Source organism: Moschus berezovskii, chromosome 5 (genome assembly GCF_049115385.1).
Source record: "Moschus berezovskii isolate FMDL1 chromosome 5, NW_MosBer_1.0, whole genome shotgun sequence".
NCBI classification, from domain to species: domain Eukaryota; kingdom Metazoa; phylum Chordata; class Mammalia; order Artiodactyla; family Moschidae; genus Moschus; species Moschus berezovskii.
The window spans coordinates 74,751,071-74,769,546 of NC_142464.1; the positions used below are offsets into that span (position 1 = coordinate 74,751,071).

Below are 18,476 nucleotides of genomic sequence, written 5' to 3' on the forward strand. Positions count from 1 at the left end.
GACAGAAAAGAGAAAAATTCTGTAAAACAATTATCCTTCAATTAAAAAATAAATATTTTTTAAAAAAGAATGAAATTTGAACATTTTCTAACACCATACACAAATATAAACTCAAAATGGATCAAAGACCTAAAGACCTAAGACCAGAAACTATAAAATTCTTTGAGGAAAACATAGAGCACTCTTTGACATAAATCACAGCAATATCCTCTTTGATCCAACTTCTAGAGAATGGAAATAAAAACAAAAATAAGCAAGTGGGACCTAATTAAATTTAAAGGCTTTTGCACAGCAAAGGAAACTATAAACAAAATGAAAAGACAACCCTCAGAATGGGAAAAAATGATAGCGAATTAAACAACTGACAAAGGATTAATCTTCAAAATATACTAGCAGCTTATGCAGCTCAATATTAGAAGAGCAAACAACCCGATCAAAAAGTGGGAGGAAGACCTAAAGAGACATTTCTCCAAAAAGGACATACAGATGGCCAATGAACACATGAAAAGATACTCAACATCGCTCATTATTAAAAATCATTTTAAACCAAGCAAAAATGGTGCTTTTACATGGTTCAAACAAATAAAACCTGGCTTTTCTCAAAACAAACCATAGGCTCATTGCTTCATGAAATAGACAGCCAGGGAAGGTCAAATGCCCAGCTGTCAACTCATTGCTGCTGTTAATGCTGCTTTAGTTAAGGATCAGCTCTGAGACTATAGCTAGCAAGTTTCTAAATGGTTGTTAGACTCTTGCTCACTTTCCAGGGAAGTACCTTCCAAGCTCCAGAGAGGCTTCTTTTTATCACTTTCCAAGCAAGATGCTCTTCCCAGAGCTTCTCCATTTAAACCAGTTCTCAGGAAAGTATTGATTATTCCCTTTTTCCATAGGCAACCAGAGAACATGCCTGCTGCTGCTACTGCTGCTGCTAAGTCGCTTCAGTCGTGTCCGACTCTATGTGACCCCATAGACAGCAGCCCACCAGGCTCCACCGTCACTGGGATTCTCCAGGCAAGAACACTGGAGTGGGTTGCCATTTCCTTCTCCAATGCGTGAAAGTGAAAAGTGAAAGTGAAAAAATAGAAAAGCAATGCCGGGATGGGTTTATGGGATTTTTCTCTATTATTGTTATCATCTAGGACTTCTCTTTCCTATTATTACTAGTAGTAACAATATTTCATAGAGACTATATTGCATTCATTCTTTCATTCATTAACTCAGTATACAAATGTTGGAGGGTCATTTACTGGGTGCCAGGCTCTGTGCTAAGCATTTGTCTTATGATTTGTATTCTTCAAATTGCTTCCTTAAAAGAAAATCTGTTCAATAGACTAATTCCAGATGTACACAAATGTCCACAGTTTGATAAGCTGGAGAGGATAACACACTTGTTTTATATATGAACAGTTGACTTTCCGCTCCTTGGCTACAGAGGTCTCACCACTTTGGCTAAGTCCTCTTTGGGAATGTTAATCCTCAGGTGCCAACAAACTGGGGGCTTCTCAGGTTGGCACAGACAATAAAGAATCTGCTTTCCAGTGCAAGAGATGCAGGTTCAATCCCTTTGTGGGGAAGATCCCCTGGAGTAGGAAATGACGATCCACTCCAGTATTATACTGTGGAAAATTCCATGGACAGAGGAGCCTGGAGGTCTACAGTCCATGGGATCTCAAAGCATCGAACAGGACTGAGCTCCCACCCATGCCAACAAACTGGCCAAAGAGGAAATGCAGATGTCCTAAATGGTGGGGTACTCCCTCCCTCTTCCCTTTGTCTAATATTTTCATGGTATGAGATTTTCTACTTTCAAGTGATCCCTTGATATCCATACTAAACTGCCTGGACTCAGTAAAAACTTTTTAGGGAGGCAAAGATAGACGCACTCTCAGGGAAACTAACCCCCGTCATTTGCAAACCCCTAAAGCTGATCGCTGAAGAATTGATGCTTTTGAACTGTGGTGTTGGAGAAGACTCTTGAGAGTCCCTTGGACTGCAAAGAGATCCAACCAGTCCATCCTAAAGGAGATCAGTCCTTGGTGTTCATTGAAAGCTGCTGCTAAGCTACTGCTAAGTCACTTCAGTCGTGTCCGACTCTGTGCGACCCCATGGACTGCAGCCTATCAGGCTCCTCCGTCCATGGGATTTTCTAGGCAAGAGTACTGGAGTGGCTTGCCATTGCCTTCTCCTGATGCTAAAGCTGAAACTCCAATACTTTGGCCACCTCATGTGAAGAGTTGACTCACTGGAAAAGACTCTGATGCTGGGAGGGATTGGGACAGGAGGAGAAGGGGACGACAGAGAATGAGATGGCTGGATGGCATCACCAACTCAATGGACATGGGTTTGAGTGAACTCCAGAAGTTGGTGATGGACAGGGAGGCCTGGCGTGCTGTGATTCATGGGGTTGCAAAGAGTCGGACACGACTGAGCGACTGAACTGAACTGAACTGAACTGAACCTTCTTTTTGAATTCCTTATAGGCAGACTTTTCTCTGACTATGGAATCTACAACTGTTTTCAATTAGCCAAACAAAAAGTAAGTAAAAAAGCTGGCTTCAGCCAAACTACTCCCAAAAGAGGGAGAGAGTTTAAGAGAGAAGTAAAATTCACTGGACTACATTGTTAAGGAGTCATGAGACTGGAGGGGATAAAGAAATGTCCAAGCTAGTTGTCTACATGAAAACATTAGATTTTAAAAAATTACTCAAGTCATAAAAAAGAACAAAATAATTCAATTTACAGTAACATGGAGGAACCTAAAGACTATTATACTGAGTGAAGTAAATCAGACACAGAAAGACAAATATATATGATATTGCTTATATGTGAAATCTAAAAAAAAAAGTGTATAGATGAACTTATTTACAGAACAAAAGTAAAATCACAGATGTACAAAACAAACAGGTTACCAGGGGATAAGCAGGGGAAGAGATAAATGGGGAGTTTGGAATTGATATATATACACTGCTGCTGCTGCTGCTAAGTCACTTCAGTCGTGTCCGACTCTGTGTGACCCCACAGACGGAAGCCCACCAGGCTCCCCCATCCCTGGGATTCTCATAGATAACTAATAAGAATCTCCTGTATAGCACAGAGAGCTCTACTCAATACTCTGTAATGGCCTATATGGGAAAATAATCTAAAAATGAGGATATATGTATATATATATATGGATATATCTGATTAACTCTGCTGTATATCTGAAACTAACACAACATGGTAAATCAGCTATAATTCAATAAAAATTAAAAACTAAAATAAAACTAAAACACTAAAAATTAAAGATAGAGCAAATAAAGGGGAAAGAATAATTAAGCAAGAGAAATGTGAAAGTTCAGGCTCACCGATTAAAGCAGCAAAAAAGACACTGGGAAAGAATTTGACACATTATTCAAACAAAGAAGTTAGGTAGAGTAAGAGTTTCCTGGAAGATGAGATAGTAGCAAATATTAAGAAAAACACACCATGCCACACAATCTGAATAGAAAATGCCCTCTCATTTAATTGGCCAAAATACATAACAATTTTCCTCTACCAAAGACATTTATATGCATAATATCCTCTGGTTTATTTAAATGAAATGAAACAAGTGATACCCAAACTGATGCATCTTGAAACTTCTAAATTATCAGAGGCTGAGAAAAAAGCTGGAGATTTAGCGATGTATATTATGTTGTGGGAAAATTAGCCCTCAAAATAGCAGAAGGGAAATTGGCAGCTTAGCCAAATAAACCAGAAGGAATGAATACTCTTACTCAGTAGCTGAGGGAAGAGAACTTGCTGGATAATATAGCCAAATATTGAGAGAATTTGTTTCAAGCATCTGCATGTTTTTGAAGCTGACAATGTTCCCCCCTAAAAAGAAGTGCTGGCCCACTCACGTAGTAACACAGAAAAAGATTCACCAAGTTAATAATAATGGGAAACACCATTAAGAAAAAAACTGATAGCAAAAATTTCACCTGGGGAAATGGATGGTTCCTTCATGTATTGCTCTCCCTGACAACTGAGCACCTATCTCAGTTATATGAGGAGTAAAATTAATCAGTAGCTGTTTCTTGAGCACCTGCTAGATTCTTAGCAAATCTGTGCCAGATGTACTGGAGAAGGAACAGAGTAAATGGAGAAGTAATAAAAATATCAACAACGTGACAGAAGTTTACTAATTATAGAGCAGTTCTACAGCGATCCTTAAGCTAACGCATAAAAATCACAAACCAATGATAGTTATAGTAATGAGGTGGCTCATTTCCTTGATACTCTCTTTTATCTGCTGACCATCAGTAAAATACACCTCACTGCAGGCTAGGTTCTCTCACCAGTCCCTCCCAAAATTCACCACATTTTTTACATCTCTTGGCCCCTACAGAATATCTATGCTGTCACCTGACATAGTATAAATTCAGTAAGGGCAAAAACTCTCTTTTAAGATCCTTTAAAATTTTCCTCTCCACCTTTACAATAGAATTCTTTTGAAATATATTATAAATAAATATCATTAATTGAATGTACTAGTACATATCAGGCTGCTGCTGCTAAGTCACTTCAGTCGTGTCCAACTCTGTGTGACCCCATAGATGGAAGCCCACCACGCTCCCCCTTCCCTGGGATTCTCCAGGCAAGAACACTGGAGTGGGTTGCCATTTCCTTCTATCAGGCAGGTTATTTTAAACCAAAAATTCAAAGACATACATTTTAACTTTTTTAGATGTTTAAAATGTCAAAAACTTGGGAAAACTATGGATTGGTCTGTAGTCAAAATGACTGGGCTAAATCAATTGGTGATTTTTAGCATTGAGGAAATCCACATATAGTTTACACAAAGCTAGAAATTTGGAGAGTGTGGCTAATTTTCTGAGATGTTAGCTTCTACGTAAACTGAACTGCCAGCCCTGAACTTCTTGGGCTTCGTTATAAATGGGATAAGAGTTTGGCTTACACTTTCAACAATATAAACATTGACAACCTTCAGAAAAATGAGGAATGGGGTAGGGAGTGAGGGTGTGGGGGTAGGCACAGGAAAGAGTCACCAGTTGTGGTATTTGGTTATAAAAGAGGGGAAAAAATTTATACAGGTTGTAAATCTAGACTTTGGAGCCAGACTATCGGGTTTAAATCCTGGCTCAGTTATTTAGGAGGTGTGTGCTTGGACAAATCACTTCCACTTCTCTGTGTCTCAGTCATCTGTAAAAGAGGATGAAACTGGAATAGGATTGTTATATTCATATGAGTGAATATATGCAAAATATTTAAAATACTCTCCGGTGCTACTAAACACAGGATTGGTTGATGTTCTTATTGCTGTTGGAACAGTATGTACTTTTGCTATGTAAGAGTACATGAAATAACCTGAATATTTAGTTTGACCTGACTCAGTGAACCCAAAAAGAACCATCCTTCTTTGTAGCCATGCTTATGAAAGTAAACATATGTTAGAGTATAAAGCAAGCTAGCATTAGTTATAGATACGGATGAGTTTGTAGTAACAGGTTTTTAAATTTGAAGGGAATTTGGATATAATCTTGATTAACATCATCAGGTAACAGACAGAGAAATGTACACTCAGATATTAGGTTGTGTGATCAAAGAAAAACTGGAAAACTGAGAGTAGAGACAAAACTCCCTCAATACCTGCCTGTTTTCTCTAGTTGAGAGTCAGCACAGTGCATCTGAAAGCATCCAAAACACTTCACCAAGGTTCAGTGTCCTCAACCGTAAAACTGTATATGTAACAACACGACTTATCTTAGGGTGTTTGTGGAAATCAGAGATAACACATGTAAAGTAACTAGCACAATATATATATATGGCACATGTGTGTGTGTGCTAAGTTGTTTCAGTTGTGTTCGACTCTGCAACTGCATGGATGCATCTCTTACATCTCCTGCATTCGTAGGTGGGTTCTTTACCACTATGGCCACCCTATAAGGCACATAGAAGTAACAATGATGAGAACTTCCCTGGTGGTCCAGTGGTTAAGAATCCACTTCCCAATGCAGGGGATGTGGTTTTGATCCTTGGTCTAAAGATCACACATACCAAGGGACAACTAAATCCATGTGCTACAATTAAAACCTGACACACCAAAAATAAATAAAATTTTTAAAAAGAAAAATTAAATAAATAACAATGATGATTACGATGGTGACAAGCTACTTACTAAATCCCCAAATTCTACATACTACATAAATACACTTCCAGCTTCTTCCTTTGTCATATTTGCAAACATAGAATACATGAAAATAAATGGACAAGTTTACTAGTAATCTATATCCATACCACATGCACGCACTTCTATACTGTATTATACTAGGTTTACAAGATGCCTTAATACTTCCTTAAATACTAGCTAACATATTAACATGTAGCCTTCCTGATGCAGCATTGAAATTATGGCATTTCCCCTTCTGGAGGAGAATATAGCCTAAATTTTCAATTATGATGCTAATGTTGGCATTTTTCTTCCCACATGATGTTATTACAAATAATTACCAAGACATACACAGTATTACTTCAATAAGCTACTAAAACTGATTGCTTCTCCTCCCTTTGTCATTTTGAATAATGTCTCTTACCTTGTCACTTTTTGCATTCCAAAGGCTAATTTGAAGTCTCAGCTGAACTTTCTCTGATATAATTTATCATCACCCTCTCAAACATCCTTCAAAGCATTTTTCACATTTATTCATTCACATTCACATTCATTTATTCACATTCACATACATAACTTTATTTAAATATTTGAAGTTAAGTGTTGAATGTCACCCCCCACACTACCCTCAGAGTATTCCCAAACTACTACACTTAACAAGTGTTCCATTAATATAGCCATAAATAAATAGGTTCCCAGTAGGTAACTGAATTCATAGATCCATATTCCAGCACATAGGTCTGAGGTAGCAGTGAATATTTGAGAGTAAGCTTATACTACTACAAACATACTTGAATTATTCCAAAACCAAGATTCTGTACATTGAAGAAGTGAAGTCACTCAGTCGTGTCTGACTCTCTGCGATCCCATGGACTGTAGCCGACCAGCTCCTCAGTCCATGGGATTTTTCCAGGCAAGAGTACTGGAGTGGATTGCAATTTCCTTCTTCAGAGGATCTTCCCCACCCAGGGATCGAACCCAGGTCTCCCGCAGTGTAGGTAGACGCTTTACCGTCTGAGCCACCAAGGAAGTCTTCTATATATTACATATAGTCAATTATAAGAATAATATCCTGTCTCCTTCGCTTTAAGACTATGCTCCCAGATTTTCTATTCTTTGACTCCTCAGCACCTTGCATGATGACTAGTGTGTAGTAGTTGCTCTGGAAACACTTGTTAAATTGCTAACTGAGAGTCAGCTCTCTTGCTTTAGCAAAATGATGATTTCTCATGAGTCAGCACGTGATACATAATAAAAGTAACAGATGAAAAACATGGTTGGAAATTAAACATAATTCTGATACTCATGACACTTAAATCATCCAGTTTAATAATTGTGCAATTAAACAATTACTCATTGCCTAAAGAGCATTACTAACTACAGAACCTTCAGTACAGAAAAAAGTATGGCTTCAGAGAGGTACAATTTATATAAGACTTAAAGAAGTCATTAAACTACTACTGTCACCAACAAACCGAAATGTCAAGTGAAATGACAGTACCTCTTCACATCCTTGTTCAAACTGCCACGCAAAGAGATTTTAAACTAAGTTAAGAAATGAAAGAAGTAAGGATAAACGAGAAAACGAGGTCTTTTTTTTTTTTTTTTGCATGCTAGCTTAAACTATTTAAAGCACAGCATTTCTAAGAGGAATTTTGAGAATGATTGAGGTGAAAATCTGAAACCGGCCTAGTTTATAGAGCCTGTTAGAATGCAATCAGGCTTGTGTATTACCAACCACTGGGAAATCATCATACTTAACACTGGTGTTGCTCACAGACACTGATATCTGTGTGGGCTTCCCTGGTAGCTCAGCTGGTAAAGAATCCACCTGCAATGCAGGAGACCCCAGTTCAATTCCTGGGCTGGGAATGTCCTCTGGAGAAGGGACAGGCTATGCACTCCGGTATTCTTGGGCTTCCCTGGTAAAGAATCCATCTGCAATGCAGGAGACCTGACTTCGATCCCTGGGTTGGGAAGATCCCCTGGAGAAGGGAAAGGCTACCTACTCCAGCATTTTGGCCTAGAGAATTCCATGGATGGTATAGTCCATGGGGTCGCAAAGAATCAGACAAGACTGAGCAACTTTCACTTTCAATGAAAAAGATGACAAAAATGATCCAAGGACAACAAACTACACTCTCCTCATAATGTATGGCTGCACTTCTACATTTATCATTTTGCTTGATTTTGTTTTCAAAGTGTCCCCCTCAGTTCCCTGTTGTTGTCCACTAGCTAAGTCCAACTGTTGACATGCATGTCTCAGAATGACTATCTGCTGTTCCTGATCCCCAGTGACCTGGTTCTAGCTCACCACTTAATATCCACCTAAAGTTCACACAAATGCTTTCAGAAATTGGTGATAAATGTATTGGTTTGTAGAGGCACCACATTTCCTATTGTCTGATTACTATAGTTGGCTGATTATAATAAACAACTGTGACTATTAGACACTGTGCTATATGCTGTATGGGAAGACAGAATGAAGCCATAATCAATTTTATTAAGGAGTTCACCATCCATGTAAGTAAACGGAGTAATCACATATGAAATTATTCAAAATACTTTAGAGTATTATAGATGATAAATTATGTGTGGTGCATGTGTTAGATGTCAAAGATGCTTCAAGGAAATAAACAATGATAATGATCACAGCTACTGTGACCATCAGGGAAATGCAAGTCAAAACCATCTGAGATAGCACCTCACATTTGTCAGATGGCTATCATCATAAAGACCACGAATAACAAATGCTGGAGAGGGTGTGGAGACCCTGCACAGTGAGGGGCCCTGTACACCATTGGAGGGAATGTAAATTGGTATAGCCACTAAGGAGAACAAGAAGGTTTCTCAAGAAACTAAAAATAGAACTACCATATGATCCAGTAATTCCACTCCTGAGTATATTTCCAAAGAAAACAAAAACACTAATTTGAAAAACTATATGTACCCCCATGTTCATTGCAGCTCTATTTACAGTTGCCATGATATGGAAGCAACCTAAGTGTCCATCAATAGATGAATGGATTAAAAAGATGTAGTATATATGAGTATGTGTATATATATATACACACACACAAAATGAAACGCTACTTAACCATCAAAATAATGTTGCCATTTGCTATAACATGGGCTGGATCTGGAGGGTATTCTTAGTGAAATAAGTCATACAGAGAAAGACAAATAGTTCCTATTACTCTGTTCTTTTTTATATTATTCTGTTATTACCCCCATTTTGTAGATGTGGCCTCTTGCCACCATGTTCTTGAGATCCTTAAGGTTGGTCAAAATGACCCTCATATGAGAAATAGGGCTAGAGTTTGACTTTGAAGAATAGATAGTAAAGGAGATTTTCAAGAATGCACTTGAATTACTAAATTCAAGGTGCATCTTGAATTATTTATATACTCTTTTAATATCATCTTTTTCTTAAAGATTCTAAGTGAAGCAAATAGCTATTTAATTCACAAATATCCTTGTAAGAATCTATGAGCACTTTAACAGTGAAAAGTCCATGAAGAACAGCTACAGTCCATGAAGAACAGCTACAGTGAAATGGAAACAGACAAAGCAATTAGGTAGATGGGACAGGAAAGGTGCACAGTGGAGATGTATGTACTTGTATTCAGAAAAGTATCCATTTACATTCCATCCTATCATGGGATAGGAGAAAATGTCCAGCTATGGAAAAGTCCACCTGTCTAAACTTGAACTAATTAGCTTATTCATTAAACATGCTTCACTGATATTCTCTATTCTAATGAATGATGCCACCACCATCTATCTCATCCTTCATTTCCCTGTCCCAATATCTAATCAGTCATTAAGATGTGAAATGAGAAGTTTGAGGTTTGCAAGCGCAGCCCTGCCACTTACCAGATAAATAACTTTGGACAGATTGCTTGATCCCTAACTAGCAATATCCTCAGTGGTAAAACATGGACAAAAATAGAACATTTTATAAGTTGTTAGAATTAAAATGTATCTACAATATCTGTAAAAGTTCGTACTAAAAGCATTTGGAATATTTTGCTGCTGTTATTTAATCATAGAAATACAAACAAAAGACTGTGTGTTAGGCTCATGATTTTATACACATGTATTATATATATATATATATATAAAACACACATATATTCTAATGTTTATCTGTATAGCTATATTATAAATTAAATACTATAAAACAGAATTTAAGAGAACAAACCCTTTACTCAGACACAACTAAATTAAACTAAATATTGGGGCTACCATTTTCAGGTTGTGTTATCTTGAATACATCACTTAACAACTTCAAGGATCACTTTCTTCATCTGTAAAAGAGTTATTGTGAGCTTGCAATTAATTAGCACATGTTAAGCATATCACATAGTACCTGACACAATGTAAAAGTCCAAGGAATTTTAATCATTATATCATGGGATTTTTTCACAATATACAATGTGCATATATTAATGTATACTTTCTGACTGAACAAGAACTGCAGAATATACTTTCAAATAATTTTATAATATGATTTTATTAAGAAGTCTCCACATTTTATAGTTACTTATTTTCCAAACCATCCTATTAATCCAGATCACCTGTGTCAGCAAGCAAGTAGGTACTCTAAGAAGCAGTAAGTGTACGGAAAGATAGAACCACAAAAATAGATCTCAGCTTAAATACTGGAAGGGCAAAGTCAAAGCTAGAATTATAGTAATGTCGCAGAAGCAAAACATCCACTTTCCCTCCTGAGATGCCTAAAAACATACTCAGGCTGCCCGTAGCTGCTCTTAGAGTCTGCCAATCGGCCTTTTCTCATTGCTTCATGAATATTCCATAAACCATAAGCTTTCCAATTCCCAAGAAATAAAAATGGTAACCATAAAACTCTGCTAGGCCATTAACAGTCCATAGGTCACATATAGTGACAATGAATCAAACGACTAGTGAGCTTACCCAAAGGACCAGTGAATTATCAAATATTGTGCAGACTGAAGGCAATTTTAAATGAGGAGTTTAAATACATTTTAAACAAAGGCAGCATTATTCAAATAAGCAAATATCTACACAAGTTAGAACACATTAGAATAATAAAATTTCAGCTACTTGAATAAAATCTATACTGAAAATCCAAACTTACTAAGATGATTAGAATATTTCCTACCAGCAACATATTTTAAAATTTTGCTCTTAACACACTTTGCCCTTCTTGATTTCCTTCTCCTTAATTATCTATGTTTTTCTCTGTCTCCTTCCCTTCCTCAATTTTAATGCATTCTCAACCTTCAAAGCTAAACTTAATACTGAAAGTATTCAATGACAACTGAAGCCCCAAAGCCAGCTGTGTTCTGGCAGCAATATGTACTCTGGAGGATGGATGGCCAATTCATTAATCACTGTCCTTTGAACACAGATTCTTCAAGGAAACTGCTCTGGAGATCTAAGTTATAATACATACATGGTTACACACGGTAGAAGACATGAACATACATTTTGATGAAATTTATTATAAATTCCTTCCAAACCTGTAAAGACCATGACTCTATGCCCTTCACAAACAAATTTCATCATCTTATTCTTTATTATGCCATTTGCACACAGCATGAGGCCCATGCTGCCAAGAAGAGCTACTGAATCCAAGCGGACTTAGCCAACTGGAGGCACCAAACCTAGCATTCATAAGTGATAACAACTGTTACAGTCAAAAAATATGTTTCAAGGAGGTATTAGTTCTCATTCCACCTTTGGAAATTCTGCAGAATAGTTTTATGCTAGTTAAGCAGTACTTTCAAGTATATATAACACTATGCAAGGAGTCTTATCACCTAGCAAAAATGATTAGAACCACATCAACTCATTATAAACAGAAAAAAACTACATATATATATATATGTATGTGTGTGTGTGTATATATATATATATATATGTCTCCAAATGCAGAATCTTTAGACTACAGCAATCCTGGGATCGGGGGAGTTAATAGCTACAAGGAAAAGTCAATATATTTAATAACTTCCAAAATATTAGAAAATGATAAGTTGAAATATACTGTTTTAAAAGATAAACACTGGTTATATAATAATAGGACAGATAGCTTTCAAAGTACATGAAAAAATAAAGACTGTGAAAAGCAATAAAAATACATTACAAAAGTTAATATTAAGAAAGAATATAAATGTTAATGAAATCAGACCAAATAGAATTCAAAGGGCATTATGTGGAATCTCCCCAAAGAGATTATTTTATGATCAAATTCACAGAGTTAAATGAAAATAGAGCTGTTATAAATCTATACATGTTGAGTATCATAGCATCAAGATGCATAAGACAAAACTAGTTAAAATGCAAAACTAACACAATCTCATTTTTGGAGAATTTTTCTTACCTTTTTTGGTATTTGAAAGATAAAGAAGACAAGAAGTGACTTATAAAGTTATTAAGAGGTGACATAATAATGTTTTAGGTAAAATTAGTAACCAACAGTCAACTCCTTAATTTCCATCAAACATTTATAAGCTTTTAGTATAATTCAGACCACAATGGAAATATCAGTAACATTCAAATCTATACAAGTAACATTTCTGAACATAAGGTGGTTCAACTAAAAATGCAATGAAGCTAGATAAACAAACAATATCCCATTTGGAACTTATAATATTATCTTCCAAATAATTATGAGCTTATATAGAAAAACAGCAGCATAATTGCAGAATATTTAGCAAATAATTATGATAATATATCATTAAAAAGTTATGGATTATGGCCAAAGCTGTATGTAAAGGAAATCTCATTGCAATAAAGAAAACTTTATTATTAAATAAGAAACAGTGAAAATAAATTAAGAACTAAACTCAAAATGCTAGAAAGAGTAACAAAATTAACCTGCAAAAGATGAAATTAAAATAAATCTTAAGTCAACAATAAGAATAAAAAGCAAATAAATAAACACAGGATAATTTTTTAAAGGAACAGTAGATAGAATTATTCTACCAAGACCTCAATACAACAAAGCAAAACAACAAACAAAACAGCAAGAAAAGGCAAAAAGGACACAAAATTACTTATGGGGAAACGGAAAGGGAATAAAACTGCTGATAATGAGTTTTTTATCTGACAATAGTAAACAAAATTCATTCTAATAATTTTGAAAATCTTGATGAAACTGATTTCTTTAGAAGAAAATGTAAGCTATCCAAACTTACTTTAATGGAAGGACAATAATTTTTCTATCAGCTCATATGTCATTCTTAGAGAACCAGTGCCCGTATCCCTGCACTGGGAAGCAGAGCTATAAACTGAAGGACCCTTAACAGTTCATACCTACCAGGGTAAATGGCGAACCTAATTTGTTCTACTGGCGTCTTCTCTGGGAGGACTTCCTGGTCTTGGAACTGAATTCCACTATTGTCACAAGGCCCTAACATTTCCTTCCCACTTTGGTGATTCAGCACTATCAAAGCAATGCACCATCGAATCTACCTGTTTTGCTATATATATACATTTTTTGTAAATTTTCTGTCTCCCCTGTCCTACATACTTAAATGTAAGTCTATAGAGTAAGATAACTGTCAGAGGGCTTTGTATGCCCTTGTTTCTCAGATCATCAATGGTGTCTGGTGCATGAGTGGGTGAGTGAGTGAGTGAAGTCACTCAGTCGTGTCCGACTCTTTGCGACCCTGTGGACTGTAACCCACCAGGTTCCTCCGTCCATGGGATTCTCCAGGCAAGAATACTGGAGTGGGTTGCCATTTCCTTCTCCAGGGGATCTTCCCAACCCAGGGATCGAACCCAGGTCTCCCACATTGCGGGCAGATGCTTTAGCCTCTGAGTCACCAGGGATTTGGTACTAAATGTGTATCTGGTGAATGAGTGAAAAAAAGATGAATGCATATTTGAATAATTAAGGGGATGAGTTATTACCTATAGAGAATAGAGTTGGTGACTTACATACACTTTGATTTGGGCACATGCAGACAAAAGGAGCTTTAGACTCATTTGTGGCAACTACAATAAGGCTGTGTTTAACTGACCATAGATACTTCTTTGATTCAGGAAAGAAAAAGAGAGAGAGATGGTAGAGTATCAGAGGAGGAGAAAGAAGAGAAGGAGGAGGACGAAGAGGAGGTGATGATTGCTTGCTTTCTCATTTTCATGATGGTTTGCTATTTTTGTACAACTGGTATCCAAAAGTCACTTTTTAATTTTTTTTAATTTGCAAAATTACTTATGTGCTCAATGTAAATTAAGGTAGCTCTTATATATTTTCATATCCTTTTAGATCTGTCTATTTAGGAAAAGAATTCACAATCTTGGACGGATATCACCTGCACCGATGAGTCTTCTTGTTTATTGGTTTACTTTTCTTTTTTCATACAAGGGCACAGCCCCATGGGGGCAATTCTAATGCGGAGCCATGCTAAGAATCACTTTTATTTTGTTCAATGAACTCTACTAAGATTTTCTGAGCTACTTAAGGGTATCCACGGGTTTCTTTTAAGTGCATACATAAGATTTTTCCCCCTAAAATTAAAAATTTTTAAATTCTGAACTTTCATTTGAACTAGCTCCGTGTACATCTATCTCATCCAGAGCTGTTTAATTTTTAAGCCATTAATCATAGTTTCAAAGTTGAAATTTATGATTATCCTTTAACATTTTTTTTGAATTTTTAAATGAGTTACAAATTGTCATTGGGATTTTCGACTTCCTAGCTTTTCCCCTGGCAATGGAAATTTGACCAAGATGCTGAACTCATGAGCTAAAGGATATTAAGTCAAATACCTGCAGAGGTGTTTCAAGATGCTTTTCTCTCAGCACTGGAGCAACTGAAATTTCCTGGGGGGCTTTTGATGTCTTCCTTTTGGCTTTTTCCATTTGAACATTGGTAAAGTAGTTGACAGCAGCAAACTCAATAAGGGCCGAAAATACAAAAGCAAAGCAGACAGCTATGAACCAATCCATGGCAGTTGCATAGGACACTTTGGGTAAAGAATGCCGTGCACTGATGCTCAGTGTGGTCATGGTCAGGACTGTGGTTATTCCTTCAAAGGAAAAGAGCAAAGAGACAAAATACTTTATGGTTACTTCTACGCAGAAAAAATAACCAAACAAAAAGATGTGGAATAACTCAAAACAAACCATCTTTGATATGATTCCAATCCTAATGGTTCAGTGAAATTAGCACAGGATTTGGAATGAGAGACAGATGTGGTTCAAATACTTAACTCCTCTAATCACTGGCTCAGTGTGAGTTGGATTGTTAGGAAAACACACTGGGTTTCACTTGATACCCACTTACTGAGCTTACTAAGAAGACTTAAAGTACGTAAGGCAACTAACATATATTGGGTTGATATTAGTACCCAGGCCAATATACCTGAGAAACTCAACACCTAACAGGAAGTGTGACTCACTGAAGCACTGATTCTCAACTAGGAGTGGGAAGATGGTAGCACTGAAAATTAAAGTATCAGAATTTCATGCCTGAGGTAGGCATGGCCCATGTTATTGAAACTCTCTACCAGAAAAATCACAAGTTATATACACTCAAAATCTTTACCTGAATATTACCTATTGAATTAAAATAATAAATGTACTAGTTATAAAATAGCTCAATTTATATAAAACAGAAGGAATGTTCCCAAGAAATAGATTTCTAGAACAATTTGGTTTTAAAAATATTGGACATCTCAGTTCAGTTCAGTCACTCAGTGATGTCCAACTCTTTGTGACCCCATGGACTGCAGCAAACCAGGTTTCCCTGTCCATCACCAACTCCTGGAGCTTGTTCAAACTCATGCCCATCGAGTCAGTGATGCCATCCAACCACCTAATTCTCTGTCGTCCCCTTCTCTTCCTGCCTTCAATCTTTCCCAGCATCAGGGTCTTTTCTAATGAGTCAGTTCCTCGAATTAGGTGGCCAAAGTATTGGAGCTTCAACATCAGTACTTCCAATAAATATTCAGGACTGATTTCCTTTGATTGGACATCTACTGCCCTTCAGTTTATGGTTGGTAGGAAAATACTGGTAACAAGAATAACAGTATTTCTCTCCCATCAATAAGCTTCTGAAGCATATCATCTCCAGAAAAACCTTTTCTGCAGAGCTTGGAAAAATGTCAATCCCCATTCTCAATGGAAAAATCCCACTTGCCACTGAAACTAGAGAGAAATGCATTATCTAAGGATGTTAAATATTTGCACAGTTGCCCCTTTCTGCATCTGTTTCTCTGTGGATCTAATCCATGTTAGGTAGTTAAGTTTGGAAATTTATTTGGAGATTTAACATATCCATTTAAATCATTCTATGTTATACCTAGGAAATCTCCTGAATTGATACACTCAGATGTTTGGGAATGACGATGATGAAGACAATAACAATGATGAAGGCATAAACTATTTATTCTAATCCATGTCAATCCCTAGCCTAAAGTCACATGTTAAACTGAAGGGACAGTGAGCCCCATGCAATAATGAAAGAATAAAAATATTTTGATGCAGGGAGAAATAACATAAATAAGATGTTGAATAACATCTTCAACTCCGCACTTAATTATATTCTACCTTGTATTGTTCCCTAATTGTTCCATTTGTGTGAGCTTTGTTTCCACAACTTCATTAAGCATTGACTCCTTAGGGCAGAAATGTTTAACACCCGCTTTGGGATTTACCATATTTCACATAGTGCCGAGCACATGATAAATGTGTAGTAAATAAAAATACATTTTTCAGCTCTTCACCAATCCATTTTCTTTCTAATCCTTTCTGAATTGTCAGTTTTAAAACGAGAAATTAGAACAACTGTGTAGCTTCTGAGCTATGGATCTTTCAAAAATATTCCATTTACTATACAGAGGGCACAAGTTGAGAATTTGGTTGTATTCTCTTTTAAAAGAAATGTTTGTGATATTTTTAACATTTTATAAGTTTAAAACAGACTTAAAATATGTTTATTCAATCAAATATCTAAATGCCTTTGAAAATGCAATATTCTGAATTTATTAGACTTTATTTCGGAAAGAGACTTCAGGACTTTTAGACCTCTATTTTTATTTTTAGGCTTCTATTTTAAATTTCAGGAAAATGGCACCATCCCTATGGTCACTGTGAGATAGTGAATAAACCCTAAATTAATTCTGAAAACTTCTAGCTGCAAAATTTAAATATAAATCAAAGTTTTTCTTCTTATTCACAGCAAGTTAAATGGCCTATTAAGAATTCAAAACTGTTCTACAACTTTATTAGGTATATTTCCTCTAATAGCATAAAAATTATACTGAAAGAGCTTGAAAATAAACAGTACCATTTAAATAAGAATACTACTCAGAAATCAGAAAGTTTTACAGAGACCATAATGTAATCAAAAAGGAATCTGAAACTCAAATATAAACAGCTTAAGATTATCCATGTTGCTTTGAACATTTTTTTGGTAATAGAACAATTTCTCCTGAGGATAAGCAGTAATGGTCTTTTTCTCTCCTGCAGTATGAGAAGAAATTCCATCATTAATGACAAGTAAGCAGAATATTAATGCCATTATTGAGCTGTGAATCCAAAAATGACTTTCTGATTGTTAAGGAAGGTAGATCACCAAGTTTATGAATATGTTCAACGATATATGGCTATGTGGCTGCTTTGCATTTCTTTTTTATTGTCTAGAGTACACTTGATTTAAAAGTTGGCAGAAACGTCTTTCAGATATTATGGTTCCTATTTTATGACTTGGCAAAATTAAGAAAGTAACTGGCATAAACAGTTGGCTGAGTGTTTGAAATTGCCATCCCTTTAGACATTAAAAGGTTTCTCTGTCTGGAGTTCAATTTTAAGAAAGAACTAGCATGATAGGAATCGGCTTTTTACACCTGTGTCTAGGTGAAGCAGTTGGTTAAATGGACACCAACAAAACAGCAAACAGACGCTAACCTCTCATATAAGAAGCCATGCTTCTTCTGCATCTAGGAAGACAGTACATCTGTCACCACATCTACCCTGAAAATACTTTAATAACCATGCAACTTTTTTGACAAGTTCAGATATTGATGCCAGGCCCTGTTTTTAGAATGCTGAATATGACCCATATTGGCTGGCCCAGGAGCTGGAAGAGGACTTATAAGAGTAAGCTAAGACTATACACAGGAGTGAATTTTGGGCTAGCCACTCCTAGAAAATGAACTAGTAATGATGTAGCTATGCCAGCTGGCATTTACTCAGATTTCATTTTTTACTGTACTGGAATAATTAGAAAACTTAAGAGGCATACATCTTTAGAGAGAGACCTTTCCAGAGAATTTGGCACAGTCTACTTCTCATATTTACACTAATTTGTATTAGTTTTTGCTTTTGC

General features: G+C 36.3%; 1 protein-coding gene across 1 annotated transcript in view; it reads right to left on the minus strand.

The window, feature by feature from the left end:
* The window catches only part of GABRA4 (gamma-aminobutyric acid type A receptor subunit alpha4), a 75,908-nt gene that overhangs the window by 29,338 nt on the left and 28,094 nt on the right, over positions 1–18,476 (minus strand). Inside the window, 1 exon segment of the mRNA XM_088836049.1 lies at positions 14,915–15,174. Coding sequence (XP_088692175.1) covers positions 14,915–15,174 — 260 coding nt within the window.